We start from the raw sequence: 19,542 nt of genomic DNA on the forward strand, positions 1-19,542 counted from the left end.
CACTGAGCAACTTAAGATGAGACGCACAGAAACCTCAGACCAAGCCAGGAATCAGCATCCTGGGTTATAACAGTGAGAAATCAAAGTGTAAACCAACATTTCCAAACACGAGCTCTCCTCTTTGGATCACCTTTAGGGCTGAGCGGCTCCCCCTCCAGGTAAAAAGCTCCTCTCCGCAGCGCCACCTCCTGGAGGATGATGCCAAAGCCGTACACGTCTCCTTTCTGAGTCCCCTGAGGAGGAGGACACTCCATCCTGAGCAGCTCCGGAGCCATCCACAACCTCTCTGCACAGAACCAAACAGAACCAAGGAAACAGTCGGGTCAGCATCACGACAAAGACATTTGTGTCACTGAACCAGATGTTTGGGTGTGAAATCTGAAAACGATAAACCGAAATAGAAAGACGTTTTAAACTCACGAGCGTAGTAAGCGTGAGCGTCTTTTCCCGAGTCACTGTCGGAGCGGAAGCTGGACAAACCGTAGTCAGTGATCTTCAGGACGAAGCGGTTATCCACGACACAGTTTGACGACTTGAGTTTCCCATGAGAGATGATGACGCTGTTATGCAGGAACACCATGCCCTGCAGGACGAGAGCGACAAAGACCGTGATAAAACACGTGTAAACTGTTTTCTAAGGCTGACGTGAAAACCTGGATCAGGAACAAACCTTTACGATGTCGTTGATGAGGGAGTATTTGAACATCCAGTCCAGAGTGATGCTGTCGTTCTCCAGGATGTCCTGAAGAAAAGACGTGGACTGTTACCAACAGGGACAGGTGTACAGGTGCACAGAGACAGGTAAAGACAGAGACAGGTAAAGACAGAGACAGGTAAAGACAGAGACAGGTAAAGACAGAGACAGGTGCACAGAGACAGGTAAAGACAGAGACAGGTAAATACAGAGACAGGTAAAGACAGAGACAGGTACCTGCAGACTTCCTCTGGGACAGTACTCTGTGAGGATGCAGGTGTTTGGGGGGTCGATGCACGCTCCGATGAACCGGGTCAGATGTTCGTTCTGGACGTCGCGCATCTAAACGAACACAGAGTTTATGTTTGACACATCATAAAGGGGAGGAAAATATCTATGATGATTTTAGACCTCGCTCTAAAGAAGTTTCACTTCCTGTTAAAGTTTAAAAGCAGTGACTTTCCCAGCCCCTTACAACTCCTTTAGAGCCTCTTAAAGCTCTTTTAGAACTTCTTAAAGCTCCTCAAAACTTCTTAAAGCTCCTTAAAGCTTCTTCAGAGCTCCTTAAAGCTTCTTAAAGCTCCTTAAAGCTTCTTAAAGCTCCTTAAAGCTCCTTTAAGCTCCTTAAAAGCTCTTTAAAGCTCCTAAAAACACTTTTAGAGCGCCCTAAAGCTTATTTAAAGCTCCTTGAAGCTCCTAAAAGCTTCTTAATCCCCTGAAAGCTTCTTAAAGTTCCTTAAAGCCCCTTACAGCTCCTTTGTAGCTAATTTTAGCCATTTACAGCTCTGTAAAGCTCCTCAAAGCCCCTTAAAGCTCCTTAAGAGCTCCTAGTAGCTCCTTAAAGCTTTTTAAAGCTCCTAAAAGTTCCTTTAAGCCCCATACAGCTTCTTAAAGCTTCCTACAGCCCCTTAAAGCTATTTTTGAACTCCTTAAAGCTCATCAAAGCTTCCTTAAGATCCTTAAAGATTCCTAAAGCTCTCTAAAGCCACTTAAAGCTCCTCAAAGCCCCTAAAGCTCCCGTAGAGCTCCCTAAAGCTTCTTTAGAGCTCCTTGAAGCTCCTTAAATCTTCTTAAAGGTCCTAAAAGCTCCTTAATCCCCTGAAAAATCCTCAAAGCTCATTTAAAGCTCTTTAAAGGTCCTAAAAGCTCCTTCAGGGATACCTTAGACTTCTTTAGAGCTCTTTGAAGCTCCATGCAGCTTCTAAATCTCCTTTAAAGCTCCTTAAAGCTTTTTAAAGCCCCTTAAAGCTCCTAAAAGCTCCCTTAGGTCCCTTGAAGCTCCTTAAAGCTCCTTAAAGCTCCTTGGCCCCCCTCTGGCTCCGCCCCTGATGTAAACTCACATGTTTGAGCTCAAAGAGGACCATCCTGTTCAGCTCGATGCGTTTCTTGTTGGTGTATTTAATGGCGGCGATGTTGCCCTGAAAGAAGCAAAGAGCAGAGTGAACGCAGCGCGTTAAGAAACCAGAACGTCATCCATCCATCATCCACCGCTCTAAACCCTGAGCCCTGACACCGACCGACAGCTTCCCCTGAAATTAAACACCTTTCCTGTTCATTATCTGCTCGTTCAGCTCCTGAGGCTCGGCCTCCTCTCAGCGCCTTCAGTCGATAGAGCCATCGAGCTGCAGAGAGGCCTCGAATCTGCCGGATGAAATTACTGTTTTCATCCATGAAGTCTGAGACGGAGCGGAGTCAGGAGTGTTTCTGCTGTAAAGCAATCATCTTCCTCTGAAAGTCACAGCTCTGTCTCTGTGGGGAAGCTTTCTTTAACAGCCAGAGACACTAAATCACCATCATTACCCTTTAAAACATGTTATCATTTCAGGCTGTGAGGAAAAACGAAGAAGTCAAGACACTGAAAAGGTCTGAGGTCCATCACCGAGGAGTGAGACAGGCTGACAACAGATCTGGGTAAAAAGGGCTTTTCCACTGCAGGAACTCCCCCCAGGAACCAGGGACCTAAAGAGACCTATGAGGTATTCTCCCATAATTCAGTTTCTGTCTTTCTTTTCTATTTCTTGAGCAACAAAACAAGACAGTGACAAAGATCGATGAAAGGGTTGTGAAGTGGTGATGGCAGTGACAGTTGAGTCTATAATGTGAACATAACGGCAAAGATTACTTCAGAAAAAGAAACAGCAAAAGGAAAAATAAACAAAAGAAGAAATAAAACAAAACAAACAGCCCCGCCTCAGGAGTAGAACCAGATGTGAGGGAACTTTGGGAGATTTACTGCCTCTGTCTCTTTCTTGCTTCCCCCTACTGGCCTGGGGGTGTGATGCGGTTACTTTTTTTGTGTATGTCACTGGCAGACTATTTTTTTCTCCTGTGTTTGTCTGGAGATCCTTCATGTAACTGTGCCTGCATTGTTTACATGTGTACTCAGCTGTTAGCAGCCTGTAGCATGTCGATGCTAACTGGTGCTAGGCCAGATGTTTCCCACAAGGTGAGGAGAAGGAGGTGAGGACGACGTGCTGGTTCTCAGGTGTGAGCTAAGAAGTGACGACATGGACCTGTCCTTCCATCCATCGTTATTGGGAACGTAAGATCTATCTCCAATAAGATGGACGAGCTAGCTGTGCTAACCCAGCAACAGAGGGAATACCAGAGGGCAGAGTAGCATCATGCTATTCACAGACATGGCTAACAGAGCTAACACCAGACACCAACACCACTTTCTATACACTTTCTTACTTTTGTTTTCTTGATTGCTGATGTGACTCCTCCTGAATTTACCCTCGAGATAAATAAAGTTTTTTCTATTCTATTCTATTATATTCTATTCTAAAGCTGCAGGGTGAGCGTGTTCACACTCTAAGAGGTGACAGGAAACTGAGACACACACACACACAGACTCACACACACACACTCTGACCTTAAAGTACCCGGTCTTTGCGAACACCTGCATGTTTCCATCTGCGGTCATCAGGGAGCCGTAGTTGGAGCCTCTCTGGAGACAGACACAGGATCAGTGAGTGTAACCAAGGGTAGGAGACACAGAGCGCTCCACTTTACACAGGATAAACAGAAGACAAGAGGATAAGTGAGGTGTGTGTGTGTGTGTGTGTGTGTGTGTGTGTGTGTGTGTGTGTGTGTGTGTGTGTGTGTGTGTGTGGGCTGACCAGTGACAGTGTCAGCCTGCTGCCGCTCCGCAGCACTTTCTCCACGTTGCTCATTTGGATGTCCTCCCAGGAAATCCTCCACAGCTGAGCCACCAGCTCCTTCTCCAGCTTCATCCTCCTGCAGAGAGATGAAGGGATGAAGAACTCCACCACCCTGAGCAAACTCAAACCCCGGAAAGTTTGGTGTAATCCAGTTTTTATTGTGGCGTGACGCCGAGGACAGAGCCACCCTCAGTCGTCACCATCACACACAAAACGTCAATGAAGCAATCAACCATTTGACGCCATTCATTGTGCAGGCAGCTGTCCTGCAGCACAAAGCATGCTGGGATACTTCAAGTCCAGGCTGGTGGTGTGACTTTTATAGCTTCCCACCTTCAGTCGATCATCATCACATATTCAGAGCACACAGCGGTGTGAAATGAAGGAGAGCTGCTCCAACCAAAGGAACAACGCGCTACACCGCTGCACAGAAACTGAACGTTGTGAACTTTCTCACAAAGAAAAAAGGAGTCAGAACGTTTTCTCTCTGAGAGACGACTAAAACCAGACCAACCAGACCATCCATCCATCCTACATCCAACTGTCCACCTTAAACCCATCTCTTCAACATCCATCAGTAATTCATCCATCCATCCATCCATCCATCCATCCATCCATCCATCCATCCATCCATCCATCCATCCATCCATCCATCCATCCATCCATCCATCCATCCATCCACCAGCTCTCACCTGTAGACAAAGACGGTGATGGTGACGGTCATCAAGAAGATGAAGAAGAGGATGATGGAGACCATCTGTTGGATGGTGATGGTTTCTGTCAGGGAGAGAAAAACTGTGAAACAGTGTCTGAGCAGAAACTTCAAACCCTGACGGCGTGTTTGTCTCACATCAGGTCAGGTGTCTCAGATTAAAACGCCGCTGTGACCTGAGGAGTCCAGATAAACCTGATCTGATCAGGAGTCACAAACACCACGATGCTGTTAAACTCTCACTGACTTGCGAGGCAGACCGGGTTGTCGTTCTTGAAGCCGCAGACGGGAACATCGGGAGGATGAACGCCACCCGGCCAGTGCAGAGACGTTCCTGGGATGGCGGTGAGCTGCTCCTCAGAGCTGTTGTACACCAAAGCTATCTGAAAGACGGCGAGAGGAACACAGAAACAGGAAGCACGGGTCAGAGGGATCCACACTCTGAAGTCAACACAAAGTACATACTGAAGTTTCATTTTCGTTAACGGACGGATCCTGGATAAAGACGCCATCTGAAACTGAAGGGTCATTATGCAACAAGTGAACGGTCTGATTTTTTACTTTTACTTTTCTTTCGTCTGCAGGATCAACCTTAACGATGAGGCGCAGAGTGACAGAAACGATTGGAGCGCTGAAGCAGCCGTAAGAGGAGCAGGTGAAGGTCGGATGAATCCTCACCTCTCTAGTAGGCCTGGGAGATATATCGATTATATCGATTAATTTGAATTTTTCCTTGTGGACAATTGAAAAAATGAAAAATTTGATTTTTTTCTCCCCGCTATTGCGCACCTTTTATACCGTGTGATTTAACAGTTCACTAACAAAACAACAGAAACCTAAATGTCATAAAATGTTCTTGTGTGTCTTTGACACCCAGCACCTTGACGAAGACGTGTTCCTATGGTCTGTATCAACAGCAACAGGTTAATATAAACTAGACCTCTCGTCAGTAAATGTTCAAATCCCTTTCCTCCAATCCTCTGTTTTCTATCAGTCACCTTTCAGGAGTTTGATTAGATCTTTGACTCAAACATTTCCAAAACCGGGACCCTTTTATGTTCACCTGCAGATTATTGATGATGTGACTGATGAGTAAAACCTGCTGCTCTTCAAAGTTAATACTCTGATCATTGTTAGATTTAGACAGTAAAGAAATATACATTAGTTTTTCTCAGAACACTCCCACTCTACTGAAGAAAATCTCCTCTTATGGTGACATGGACGGATCAGGATTAGTGAAAGTAGACTGCAGGGAGGGAGACGGGACGACGATGGGCGATTGAACAGAGCGGCGCTGCTCAGACAGACATGACTGAGAAGGTGTTAAACTTTTACCTGGGTAAAGCTGAGTTCCGTCTTTCTCTGTAACTCCCTCTGATCCACCAACTAAATCCTCCATTCAGCAGTAATCCATCCGCTGACGAGCAGAGCAACATAACGAACCAGCATCGAGGTGCGCTCTGTTAAGCAGGGGCGGACCAGACTTTTTAGAGCATTTATTTTTGCTTATTTGTTTGTATTGTACAGATGTCTGTCTAACATGAGTCTGGTTCTGTCCGAGGTTTCTGCCCGTTAAAGTTGTTCCTCTCCATTGTAACTTGCTAAATGCTGCAGAGCTCTGTACTCATGGTGGATTAAGATAAGATAAGACTCCTTATCGTGTCTTGATGTTGGGTTTCTGCTAATAAAATTTTATTAACATTTACGTGTCTAGACCTGTAAATGTTTTTGTAAAGTGTCTTGAGATAACATTTGTTATGATTTGGCGCTATATAAATAAAGATTGATTAATTGATTAAATTACAGGATAAACAGGCTACAGCCTTAAAAAATAAAAGTAGACAGAAACTGATAGTGTGTCCCAAATCGCATACTTCCATACTGTGTACTCAAAATTCTCAAATTGAGTGTACTAAGCATACTACATACTCACTGGCTTAGTGCGCAAATTTTGAGGGTGTAGTGCTGTCCCAAATCGCATACTGCCCAGCACCGTACTTACCGGGAATGATGACATGATGTCGAACTGTTCTTCTACATTTAATTGTGACCACCTCGTCATCAAGCTTTGCTCAAGCCTGATAACGAGCCATTCATTTGAATCAGGTGGGCTGGAGTGGGGTAACATCTAAAACATGCAGGGCAGGGGTCCCCAGGACCAGATTTGAGAAACACTGGCATAGCCTATCATTCGCAGGACAAAACAAACAAAAACAATTTACACCACATACACAACGTCAACAGCTGATGGTGCTTGGTGGAAACAACACTTGTTAAAAACAATATCAATAAGTTACATGTATACATTGCTGCCAGAGGAGGAAATGAGTGCGTTAAGTGTCAACAGCTGCATACTCAAAATCCGGGACGATTTGAGTACATCATCCTGGTACTTTTGCATACTCAATTTTCGCATACTATGCATACTGTTTTTCATTTCGACGCAGTATACTCAGAATTTTGAGTATTTGAGTATGGAAGTATGCGATTTGGGACGCACTAAAAGTGTTTTTATTAATCATTTAAAAGTAGAATATAACAGAATAGTGCTGTAGTGCACTGAAACAGTACAGTACACGCTTTTCCTGGCAGTGTTTTTAAATTCAAAATGTACAAAGTGGTGCAGCTTTCACTGTGAATGTAAATAAGTCTGCCTCCTCTAAAACTACAAAGTGAAGTTAGTGAAACAGAAGAAAAGCTGAAAATTCAATTCCAAGAGTCAAACAGAGGTTACTTTATTAAGTTTTTGACAAAATTAAAACAAAACTGGTTTTGAGTTTTCTCTGTCATTCATACTTATTGTTTTCTTTTAAAGGAAAAAAAAAAGTCAAAAAACGTAAACTGAATTTTTAGTGAAAAAATTGGAGATTTTATTTTTAGGCCATATCGCCCAGCCCTTATAGAAAACCTATAGGAGAAACTAAAGTGTTGCATCTGTGGAAGAGCTGAAATAACCCGGGTACACTTGTTTTTCAGAGTATTCATGTTAAAGTTTGCTGTTCAGTGTGAGCTCAACTACAGTGTGCTGAGCATGAAAACAATAAATGGCTGTTAGAGTCTGGCAGGGTAGGTTTACCTGCTCATTACTGAACAACAATGACTGTTTTCTGTTTTTTTCGATTCAGTTGAATTCTTCTTGAGAATAATAAATGATGATCTGTTTGGCGTTTTGTTCAACTTTGTTTATGGTTATGATATTTAAAATCATTGATATTCCAACTACAATAGTGAAAAATGCACATTAGAAATAACATTTTATTGCATTTGAATTTTTTTTTTATTCCTGCAGGAATATGTGGTGCTGCACAAGCCCCAAAACCACAGCGCGGTGCTGCACAGTGCTGCGCAGTGCAGCGCTCACACTTTATGCGCGATTTAGGAATCAGACTTCCACTCTGACTCCAGGTTTGGTGACTGGACATGAACATCTTCTCTTGAACGATGAGATTTTAGTTTCCTCTCTTCCTCTGAGGTCTGAGCAGAATTAAAATAATAAACACACTCGAGTCAAATTCATCAAAAGGAAACAGCAGAAAAAAGTGAGAAAACAACGTATGTGTAAAGTTTGTTTTTTTATCTTGTGTGTCAGAAGTTTAGATCAGACCTGTAAAATTATACATCCACACAACATGAACAATTTGAAACGTTTTTTTTTGGTTGTTGTTTTTTTTTACTTCAGTTTATAAACTGTATAAGGTAACCGGAGCACCCGGAGAAAACCTACATAACACAGGGAAGATCAAAACAAAAGCAGACACTTAAAGAGAGACGCACTCCATCCCTCTCTGGATGTTACAAAGAAGAAATACAAACAGAAACAGACGCTTTGAGGGACAGGGGAGACATTCAGACGGTTGTGGGCTTGTTGGCGAACAGGAGCCTGTCATATCTGAGCTGCAGGTCGCTCTTGTCTCGATGAAGTTGGCGGTTTTCCCTCTTGAGCTGGAACATGTCATCTTGTGCTTTGTGGAGCTCCCCTCTGGTCCTTTCCAAGTCGCTGCCCTGGACGCTGACTCTGAGCTCAGCCTCTTGGGCTTGTCTGAACTTGATGTCGTACAGTTCTTTCTGATGTCTCATTTTCAGAGAGAAATCCTGCTCCGTCCTCTGAAGCAGCTCGTCTGATCTCCTCCTCTGGTTGTCTCTGTGCTCTCTCATCAGGTCCATCTCTCTCTCGTAGTCGACGGCCGCTCTCTGAGCTCTCAGCTGCAGCTCCGAGGTCTTCATCTGCTCCTCTCTCAGTGCGTCTGTGAGGGATAACACTTTTCTGTTGCTCTCCGACTCCTTTTGTTTGAGCTGGTTGACTGTAAGCTGGAGCGTGCTGTTGGTGGACTTCATGCTGTTGTATTCCCACTGAATGTCCTCTAGTTTGGCCTGGATGTCTCCTTTCTCCATCCTCAGGGTGGTCAGGTCTCGGCTCAGACGCTCAGAGGCAGCGTTGGCCTCTCTCAGCTGGTTTTTAAGATGTGATGAGCTGGATTGATGTGGACTATCTGCAGCCTGCTGCTGAAAATGCTGCGATCGCAGCTTTTCCTTTTCCAGGTCAGACACGAGTTTGTCTCGGGCCGTCTGACTCTCCTCTAAAGCGAGGCTTTTCTCTTTGAGCTCCGTCTTCAGCGACTGAATCTTACGGTACGCTTTGGTGAAGCGAGCCCTCTCCCTCTCCAGTTCTTGCTCCAGCTGCTCTGACTCTTTCTGATCCTCGTGGTCTTTCTCAAGGGACCTGATCTCAGCTTTGACCTGCTCCAGATCTGAGGTCAGACTGTGGTTTGTCTCCTGCAGTGAGGAAATGACGGCGTCTCTGTGCTCAGCTTCAGTCTCTAAGCTCTGAATCGTGAGGCTCTGTGACTGGTTTTCCTGCAGCCGTTCCTCCAGGAGCCTGTTTTTCTCTCCCAGCTCTGAACGGCACTTCTTCAGCTCACGTCTGAGTTTCTCCTCTGATTTCTCGCGGCTCTGGAGCTCAGCTGTCAGTGCACTGAGTTTCTCGCTCTGCTGTGATTGGCTCAGCTGAAGCTCTTCCTGTGACATCATCAGTTGGTCATATTGGGCCTGGAGGGTCTGATACTGCTGGCTCTCTTTCAGGGACTTTACAAGTTGGTCCTGCAGCCGTGTGTTTTCACAGACCAGCTCTCTGTTAGTCTGTGTCAGACGCTCCAGCTCTTCTTCGGTGGTTTGCAGCAGGCAGACGCAGTCCTCGTGTTCCCTCTGGAGAGAACGGTTCCTGGATCGTTCTCTTTCGACGTCAGAGGACATGGAGTTGATCTGGTCCTTCAATGAGGAAACTAATGTGTCTCTTTCCTCGATGTCATTTTGAAGACCTTTAACGATTGCTTGATGAACTTGGTCTTCCTCCTCTTTTCTGGCAGTTTCCTGCTGCTGCTGCGCCTGCTGCGCCTGCTGCTGCTGCGCTCTGAGGCTGTCTTTCAGGGTCTTGATTTCAGCGCTCTGCAGCTGATTCTGCTTGTTTGACTTTTCCACCAGGAGATGATAGTCCTCCAGTGTGCTCCTGATGGTCTCAGTGAGATCTGTCTGCTCAGCGCTCAGAGATTCGATTTTCTCGTCCTTTTCCAGAGCTGCCTTTTCCAGTTCTTTGATCCTTTGAGTCAGATCTTCAATCCTGAGGGTTTGGCTTTCAGATTGGACTTTGCTAAAAGTCCCGTTGTCCTCAGGCAGCTCTGACTCAGGTAAATCCCCTACTAGATAAAGGAGTTCATCTATATTTCCTAAGTGCTTCAAATTGACTTCATAATAGTCTGAGGATTGGTCCAAGTCTGAGTCAGACTCAACCTGTTCACCTGACCTCTCACACAGGTTTGATCCATGATTATTAAGATCCTCTGGATGATGGAGGTCTTCCTCAATTTCTGAGTCCTCAGACTCGTCTACGCAGTCCCAGTCTGAGTAGTTTTGCTCCTCACCTTGAGGCTCCTGTTCAACCGTCCTCTGATGTTTGTTCTCAATATTTTTCTCATCTTCATGAACGGACTCTTCAGGCTCTTCAGGCAGGTTAAACCTAACTTTTTTCAGACATTTGGATGATTCACCAGGTCCATCTCTGGTCCTCAGAAAGTTTTTATCCTTGATAATACCCTTCATGTCTTTGTTATTGTTGGACTCTGGATGATGGTTTTGTACAAATTCCGAGCAGTCAATCTCGATATCATCAAGATCTGATAAGTCCAATTCAAGGTAAGACTCAACCTGTTCACCTGACCTCTCAGACAGGTTTGATCCATCATTATTTAAATCCTGTGGATGATGGAGGTCTTCTTCAATTTCTGAGTCCTCAGACTCATCCTCAGCCTCCTCCTCAGCATCGTCCTCAGGCTTGTCCTCAGTCTCGTCCTCACCCTCGTCGCCAGACTTGACCTCAGACTTGTGGTCTTGGTTTTCTTTTATTTCTGAGCAGTCAATCTCGATTACATCAAGATCAGAGGATAAGTCCAATTCAACGTCAGACTCAACCTGTTCACCTGACCCCCCGGACAGGTTTGATCCAATATTAATTAAATCCTCTGGATGATGGAGGTCTTCTTCAATTTCTGAGCCCTCAGACTTGTCCTCAGACTCGTCTACGCAGTCCCAGTCTGAGTCGTACTCCTCCTCATCTTGAGGCTCCTGTTCAACAGTCCTTTGATGTTTACTTTCAATATTTTTCTCATCCTCATGAACGGACTCTTCAGGCTCTTCAGGCAGGTTAAACCTAACTTTTTTTAGACATTTGGATGATTCACCAGGTCCATCTCTGGTCCTCAGAAAGTTTTTATCCGTGTTAAATTCCTCCATGTCTTTGTTATTGTTGGACTTTGGATAATGGTTTTGTACAAATTCTGAGCAGTCAATCTCGATATCATCAAGATCTGAGGATAGGTCCAATTCAACGTCAGACTCAACCTGTTCACCTGACCTCTCACACAGGTTTGATCCATTATTATTTAAATCCTCTGGATGATGGAGGTCTTCTTCAATTTCTGAGTTCTCAGACTTGTCCTTAGACTTGTCCGTAGACTCATCCTCAGCCTCGTCCTCAGGCTTGTCCTCAGACTTGTGGTCTTGGTTTTCTTTTATTTCTGAGCAGTCAATCTCGATTACATCAAGATCTGAGGATAGGTCCAATTCAACGTCAGACTCAACCTGTTCACCTGACCTCTCAAACAGGTTTGATCCATCATTATTTAAATCCTCTGGATGATGGAGGTCTTCTTCAATTTCTGAGCCCTCTGACTTGTCTTCAGACTCGTCTACGCAGTCCCAGTCTGAGTCGTACTCCTCCTCATCTTGAGGCTCCTGTTCAACAGTCCTTTGATGTTTACTTTCAATATTTTTCTCATCCTCATGAACGGACTCTTCAGGCTCTTCAGGCAGGTTAAACCTAACTTTTTTTTGACATTTGGATGATTCACCAGGTCCATCTCTGGTCCTCAGAAAGTTTTCATCCGTATCAATATCCTCCATGTCTTTGTCATTGTTGGACTTTGGATAATGGTCTTGTATAAATTCCGAGCAGTCAATCTCGATATCATCAAGATCTGAGGATAGGTCCAATTCAACGTCAGACTCAACCTGTTCAGCTGACCTCTCACACAGGTTTGATCCATCATTATTAAGATCCTCTGGATGATGGAGGTCTTCCTCAATTTCTGACTCCTCAGGATCTTCCTCGGCCTGTTCCTCAGACTCGTCTAAGGGGTCCCAGTCTGAATCGTACTCCTCCTCATCTTGAGGCTCCTGTTCAACCGTCCTCTGATGTTTGCTCTGGAGATTTTTCTCATCCTCATTAACGGACTCCTTGGACAGGTTTGAACCAACTTTGTTGTCGTTGTCGGAGTCCCATGAAAAGCATTCATCTTCGTCAGTTTGGTCTATCATGTCCTCTTCAACTTCGTCAGAGGAATCCTCGTGGAGTTTATTTGTGGCAGGGCCACTCCACTGAGATAAGTTAAACTTGTTGTTCATTTTCTTTGAGTGAAGAAGTGACTGAGCAGAATAAGACGTAAAGCAGCTGGGCTTGAACCTGGCTATAGTGAACCACCAAAGAGTGTGTGTCTCCAACGAGTGATCCTCATCAAGTGAAGGTAGAAGAACAGCAGCTCATAGAATGCTGCAGTCACACATCAAGGGTCGATGATGTCACAATGAGATTCAAACACAAACATTCTAGAGCCTGGCTCACTCTACAGCAGTGATGGTGGTCCCAACCTGTGGCCCCCTGGTGGCTGGGAAAGGTATTGCAAGTGGGTCACTGAGTCATTTCCACATAGTTTGATTGATTTGTAGAAGTGGGGATGAAATTATATGAGAACAGAAATGTTGCAGATGCTGTGTTAGCGACCGTGGAGCTTCCAGGATGATTTCTCCTGTTCCAGGAGATCCTGTCACTCTCTTTCCAAAGTGTGTGTGTTGTTGTGAAGTTGGACAGTGAGCCAGTATCATCTCTGTGCGTCGGTGTTCAGCTGTTTTCAGCCCGACAAAGTTGTTAAAGTGCATCTTAAGTATCCGATCTCATGCTGACTAGCTCACAGTTTGATTTCCAGGTAAAAGTACAGACAGAGTAACAGACACGGCTTCAAGTTCTAATACACGTTTCAAAGCCCGTCTATAAAGCTACACACACACAGAGGAAACACTACAAACATGATGAAGCACCTCACTGCTCAGCATCCTCACCTCCTCACAGAGCAAAAGTGCCACATCGCCCAGCCCTACCCTCCAGCTTCCTGATCTTAGCCTGGAAACACCTTCTGTCTTTCACAAGCGTTTCCTGTTTACGGTTCATTTCTGTCTTTCCTCCCACTCTGCCCTCTGACTGATGAATGGAAATTAAACCATCACCTGCTCCTCTCCACCTGAACTCCTGACTTCCTGTGAAACTGAAACCATTGAATCAAAACTGCTCAGTTTCTCTAGAAACAGACGTGTACAGGTGTGTTCACCTGGAAGGCGCTGGTGTTGGTGTCGATCATGTCCCACAGAGCGAAGTCCGTCTCTCTGTCCCCGTTCTCGTCCAGGTGGACCAGTCCTGTCACACCTGAGGAGCAGAAAAGACACACACCATGAGCACAATAAACCAGAAACATGTCATCATGAGTTCGCTGTGACTTCAGGTCACATGACGCGTGGTTATTTTGGTCTGAAGCTTCGCTCTGAAGCAGGCAGGTGAGGCAGTGTTTTATTTTTACCCTGACGTCCTCTGACACCTGAGAGGAGACAGGCAGAGCCGTTACCATGGAAACAGAGAGGTTGGAGGTTGGCGGTTTGAAACCAGAGACGAGATGAATGAACCAATCAGTCAGATCCACCTGAGTCTGTCAGGGAGCAGCTGCTTCACGTCTTTGTTTTGGTCTTTTTTGATGAAAGTTGTTTGTGTTTTTGCGTCTCAAACTTTAAAAAAAGTTTATTTTTTATGAATGTTTTTGTTTACCTCTTCTCCCTTCATTGGTTTATTGAATTCAAAAACTTTTCTCGCCTTGTTTTACTTGCAGCACTCAACATGTTTCACAAGTAGCTCTGATCAGAAACACCTGGAGGAGGAGGAGGAGGAGCAGGAGGTGTTGCTGGAGCTTCATGGATTTATAGACTGAAAATATGAAAATAGCCCTGAGAGGTCAATTATGGACAATTACACCAACAGTTACGCTGTGTGTGTGTGTGTGTGTGTGTGTGTGTGTGTAAGTGTGTGTGTGTTTCTGTGTGAAGACCGTGTCGACCGTGAAGACCCATCTCCATAGAAACACGGCGGTTAAGGCCGAGGAGAGGGATGCTGTGATTGGTCGAAGGTCGTATATGAAACGAGAAAACAAGTCATTAATTAGAGACGCCGCAGAGTGAGACGACGCTTCATTAGAGGAAGAAGAAATTCACAGACTCTGAGTCAAATCGATGGAAATAAACAAACATGTTTCACTCATCGCTCTGGGTTGGAGTTAAATTCACTAAAACATTTACTCACCTCTGTTTTTTTTTATTTTGAGTATTGTCAACAACTTTTGTTTCATATTTTTGCACAGCATGAATAATAAAGTTGTCAACTAAGGATAAAAATGGTTACAATAACTATCGACAAGTGCTTCATACAACTCTGCTGCAAAATAAACAACCCCTGAATCATCCCTTTTTTAAATTCAACCTTTATTTAACCAGGTTGGTCCCAGTGAGACTTAAAACCCATTTTTTTAAGCTGCTATCAGGAGAATCTGTATCGACTGCACTCCCTCGCCACCTTGTGGTGAGGTGTGTGTTTGTCATGGAATTAAATGGAGATCAGATTTTCTTTGTTAGCGCCAAAGTAAGGTATTTATCTGTACAGTTATGTAGCGTGGTTTAAAACGTGACATCAAGCAATCGTAGTAGCCGGCTATATGTAGCGCTATCAGCAGCCCGGTGCTCTGACGTATCCGTAGGCTAACGTGAAAACAAGCTAACTTTGTCAGTTTGTACCATAGTTTAGCAGCCGACTATATTTCTCTCTCCTCAGCTCTGAGACGTGTCTGTAACGTGTAACGTTAGTAAATCCTGGTTCTGTCCTACCAGAGCTCATCTACCAACTCCAACCTCACCAAGCAGAGCTAACGTAACCTGGCTCTTCATTTTATTGATAGACTCTCAAGTTTGAACAGACCACTGCAGAATAACTGCTGACTGTGGGTTGGAGGCTACATTAGCACTAACAGATTAACCCCTGTGTTATAGAGTGCTACAGTCTAAGCTAAAGGCTAATTGGCCTCTATCTAACCTGCCTCATTTCTTTAATTTGGGGATTTAAAGAGGGGGTATCCTGCTTCCCTAAATGTTAAATATGGATAAAAAGCACAAATGCTGGATGTTCAGACTGAGCGTGTGCAGATTTTCAAACCTCTACATGTTCATATATCACAGAACTGATCAAAACTCTCTATTCAATCGATCAATCTTTATTTATATAGCGTCGAATCACAACAAACGCTATCTCAAGACACGTTCCAAAAAAACATTTGTTGTAAATTTTACACAAGATCTTCACAATGATGTCATCACATCAGGGTTTCCTAACTGGTTCCTGACATGATGATGGGGTGAGCCTCAAATACAAAGGTCTGCCCATAGCTCCGCCCCTTAAAGGCCTTCAGAGGGCTGGCCAATCAGAGGGAAGGGGGTTTGTGAAGCAGATAGCCCTAAAGAGACGATGTTTCAAACAGAGGCTGAAATTACAGTTTTCTGAAACACTAGTCAAAGAAAATAAAATGTCTTGAGCTGTAAATATTGTAAAAATACTACAAGGACAAAATAAAGACTAAAGAAAAAATCCCACAATACCCCTCTTTAAAGTCCAAGAAACTACCCGCACAGACTTTTATGAATAATTATGAAACTGACTTTCATTATTAGATCATTTTCTGAATCAGGTGACAAAGTGTTAAACAGAATTCTGTTATGGTTCTGGTTCTGATTCTTTGATCCTGGATTCTGATTCTATTTGAAGATTAATTAGGTATTGGACACTCAGAGAACGGAGGTTACGCTGCTTTAATTGTTGCAATATTCAGGCTCTCAAAGTCACCTAAAAGAAACAGCAGCTAAAATTAAGTTTTTTTGACAGAGGAGAAAGAGTTTTGCAAAGACTTAAAAAGCACAGTACCCCCTCTTTAAAGAAAAAAAAATGTGGAATTATAAAATTTTGTGGTCATAATGTGCAGCTTAAATCTAAAATGTGCTGAAATATAAACTGATATCAGAAACATTTTCTGTTGGTTTGACTAAAAAGAGTAAAAATGTCACTCTGAGTAGAAAGAAACGGACAGAGAGGATATGAGAGGATGATATCAGCTGCTTTTGTTCTGGTGAGCTTTAAATGATGATGTCATAAAGGGGGCGGGGTCACAGGGTCAGATAATGAAGTGTTGGGGTGTCTTTATGTCGGACGGTGACATTTAGCGACGCGCTCATCGGACGGGGCTGCTGAAATGTCAGAGCGCAGAGGGCTTATTAAAGTCATAAATACAGTCTGCACACACACACACACACACACACACACACACTCACACACACACTCTGTAACACTGACCTGTGTGAGTTTTATTGCCTCCTGACTGAGGGTGTGTTTGGTTTAATCTGTGTGTGTGATCATAACACAGCTCCAGGTGAGCGTCACAACCAGACAAACCCTGATTCTGAATTTATGACCTGAGGGAAAAACACATCTCTGTTTGGACGTTTGATCATCTGCACCTGGGCACACACACCTGACGGTTCATTAGTTCACAGCTCTCCAGCGGTCTTCAAACTCTTCAACAGAAAAACGAGCTGGGCCCTGAATCAGAGCTGGATCAGCTCGAGATCCACGACCCCTCTTCACCAAAAACATCTCTTAAGGTCACAGATTCATCAGGAGACCAGCTCATCGTTCACAAACACATTAACATCCTGATCCTGATAAAACCTGAAAAACAGGAGCTTACAGTCTGGGTCTACTCTTAAAATGTTGACATGTTTAAAAATATGAGATCCAGGGATTAGGTGAGCCACTTCATGACATTATGTTTGGTCTGGAACCAAGATGCTACTCACTTCCTGGAGTGTTTTGGGTCACAGACTTGTTAAAATACTTGTTTTTTGACCATTCTCTCTACGCCATAAGGCAACACGACCTCTTCAGGTTTCCTGATGGATTAAAACTGATCCATGACCCCTGCCCAACCCCAAAGTGTGAAAAACGTACCCATGGCGTGATGCTTGCGCCGCCATGCTTGACTGTTTCCACAGTGTGCTGTGGCTTGGGTTCAGTGTTTGGGGGTCGTCTGATAAAACTGTCCACAAACTCTAGACCCCAAATGAACTTAAGACTTTTTGAGCAACTCTTACGGAAAGCTTGGTTTCAAGTATCTGTCCTTGATGTTCCCCGAGCTGACCACTGGCTGAGACTTTGCTGATATGACATTTTTCGATCCATTCAAGTGGCAGTTTTCTGTTTTCTTCTTTGGTCTTTCTGGTTTTGGTTGACATTTGAAGCATTTGAGCAACTTTTCTTTTTTATCAAGCATGCTGTTCTCCTGAGCAACATCTGGAACAACCCATTTTACCCAGACTTTTAAAGCGTCAGACCTGGAGAACTTCTGGCAAGGCAAGTCAAGGTAAGGTAAGTTCAAATGTTAGCCTTAGATTTCCAACCTGGTTAATAACATTTTAATAGAGAGTCTCAAGGTGACTGATAACACTTACTCTTTGTTCAGATCTTAAACCATCTAAAAATTGGGATGCATTTTGTGCATATTTGTTTAATTAGGGTCCTTGCCCCAAGGACGAAGACACTACATTATATCTGGTCCGTTTCTTTCTTATTATTCCACAGGGTCATTGAGCTCTAATTTCACCCCTAAATGTGCTCAACAGCTCGCCAAATCAGCACACACTTTATGATTGCCATAATCTTGATATGTTACAAAACTTGACCCCCAACATCCCATAATTTGCTCTGTAGCGCCACCTAGGCATACTAAAGCGCCTCTAGTTTCCAGTAGGAATGTCTTACAGAGATCAAACCAACATCAAAATGTTTGTCTCATTACCACGCAAAAATCATATCCTGACACCCCTGACCTGTTTTCAACAGGAAGTCAGCAATTTGCCTTTCAAAATAAAATTTCGCCACATTTTTACCCTTTCTTCAAAAATGATCTCCTCTGAAACCATAAGTGGTGTCAGCTTGAAATTCACTCAAATGACAGACTGGACCCTGTTTTACAAAAGCTCTTCGGGATTTTGTTGTCTCTCAAACGGTTTTTGAACGGCAAGCCCTCAAAGTCAGTGAACTCATAAGAAGCACTCTCAGCTTCCCCATTAAGAATGAATGGGAGATGGAGATCAAGCTGCAGGATTTTGGCCTCTACACAAAAAAAGTAAATGTCATACAGCTTTAAAAAAGACATGGATGGATTCCAGACAAAATTTCCTACAAAATATTATATTTTTACAGCAGTTAGGTCAACATTCTGGCCTCTTGACGAGTTGTTTCTAAACTTTTGTGGATTCGAACCCTTAACTGAAGCTACCCTGCAGCCTGATTCCTGCTCCCATGATGCACTTCTGTCTCTGCAGCCTCCACATATAATTAAAGAGGCGTAAGGTGCAGATCGAAGCTGGATCAGAGGGACGGTGCACGTCTCAGCCACAGAAACGCAGAATAAAAGCTGCAGCTGTGAAGAATGGCGCCCGTCTTAGCGAGAGCAAGCACAATGGAGCGTAATTGGTTCCTCTAATTACAGCTCATCACGGGCACTCTGAGGTGATCCAGGTGTGCAGCTGAAAAGGCAGAAATCAGCAGTTTGTGAATGAGCGATCACTCAGAGCAGGATGTGTCTGCGTGTGTTGGTAAAGGAGGAGCAGGAGCAGGATGGAGGAGACGCACGTCTGGGTTTGAGTGTTTTCCTGAACTCCTCATGAAAATAACTCACACGGTGACATCACAGGACTTCAGTGACGTGAAGCTGCATCTGTTTGCTCCACATCACGTGTTTTCATCACGTTAACAAAGACAGTTTGTATTGGACGCATCAGTCAGAGCAGACCTGAAGTGTATGAACGATACATCAGCTGCAGCTCGCCGAGCGGACGCCGTCCATTAGTTAATGGAGCGGAAGCAGCGGTAATCTGATCCGGCTCCTGCTCCTCTGCAGGGTTTGAGCCTCCTCCGTCCCTCTCCATCCGTCAGGGATATTATCTCTCATCAAATCTCATTACGCTGCCTACACATCCACCTCGCTCATTCACTCATTCACGCCTCCTCCTCTCTGACACAAAAACCCCTCTCTCCTCTTCTTCATCATCTTTTCAACCCTGAACGTCCACGATGGAGGATTATTCACACTAATTATTGGATATAAATCAGCAATTAAGTCATAAAAAGCAATAAAAGTCTGCACTGAAGATAAAAAATCATTTAAATGAAATGTTAGCTCGTAATAACAAAAAAAGAGAGAAGAGAGGTGAAATTTCAAAGAGTT

At 44.1% G+C, this 19,542-nt stretch overlaps 1 protein-coding gene across 2 annotated transcripts in view; it reads right to left on the minus strand.

Annotated features, from left to right (window-relative positions):
• The window catches only part of LOC141800757 (atrial natriuretic peptide receptor 1-like), a 110,459-nt gene that overhangs the window by 9,560 nt on the left and 81,357 nt on the right, over positions 1-19,542 (minus strand). For both annotated transcript variants that reach the window (XM_074683526.1, XM_074683527.1), the window contains exons 6-15: positions 13,501-13,595; positions 4,818-4,953; positions 4,551-4,635; positions 3,817-3,934; positions 3,570-3,644; positions 2,035-2,112; positions 932-1,036; positions 671-742; positions 421-583; positions 131-286 (exon numbers count right to left, since the gene is read on the minus strand). In XM_074683526.1, coding sequence (XP_074539627.1) covers positions 131-286; positions 421-583; positions 671-742; positions 932-1,036; positions 2,035-2,112; positions 3,570-3,644; positions 3,817-3,934; positions 4,551-4,635; positions 4,818-4,953; positions 13,501-13,595 — 1,083 coding nt within the window. The remainder of the gene's footprint in view (positions 1-130; positions 287-420; positions 584-670; positions 743-931; positions 1,037-2,034; positions 2,113-3,569; positions 3,645-3,816; positions 3,935-4,550; positions 4,636-4,817; positions 4,954-13,500; positions 13,596-19,542) is intronic.

Source organism: Halichoeres trimaculatus, unplaced genomic scaffold (genome assembly GCF_033239565.1).
Source record: "Halichoeres trimaculatus isolate MK-OKI-2021-1 unplaced genomic scaffold, fHalTri1.1 fHalTri1_scaffold_12, whole genome shotgun sequence".
Classification (NCBI taxonomy): domain Eukaryota; kingdom Metazoa; phylum Chordata; class Actinopteri; order Labriformes; family Labridae; genus Halichoeres; species Halichoeres trimaculatus.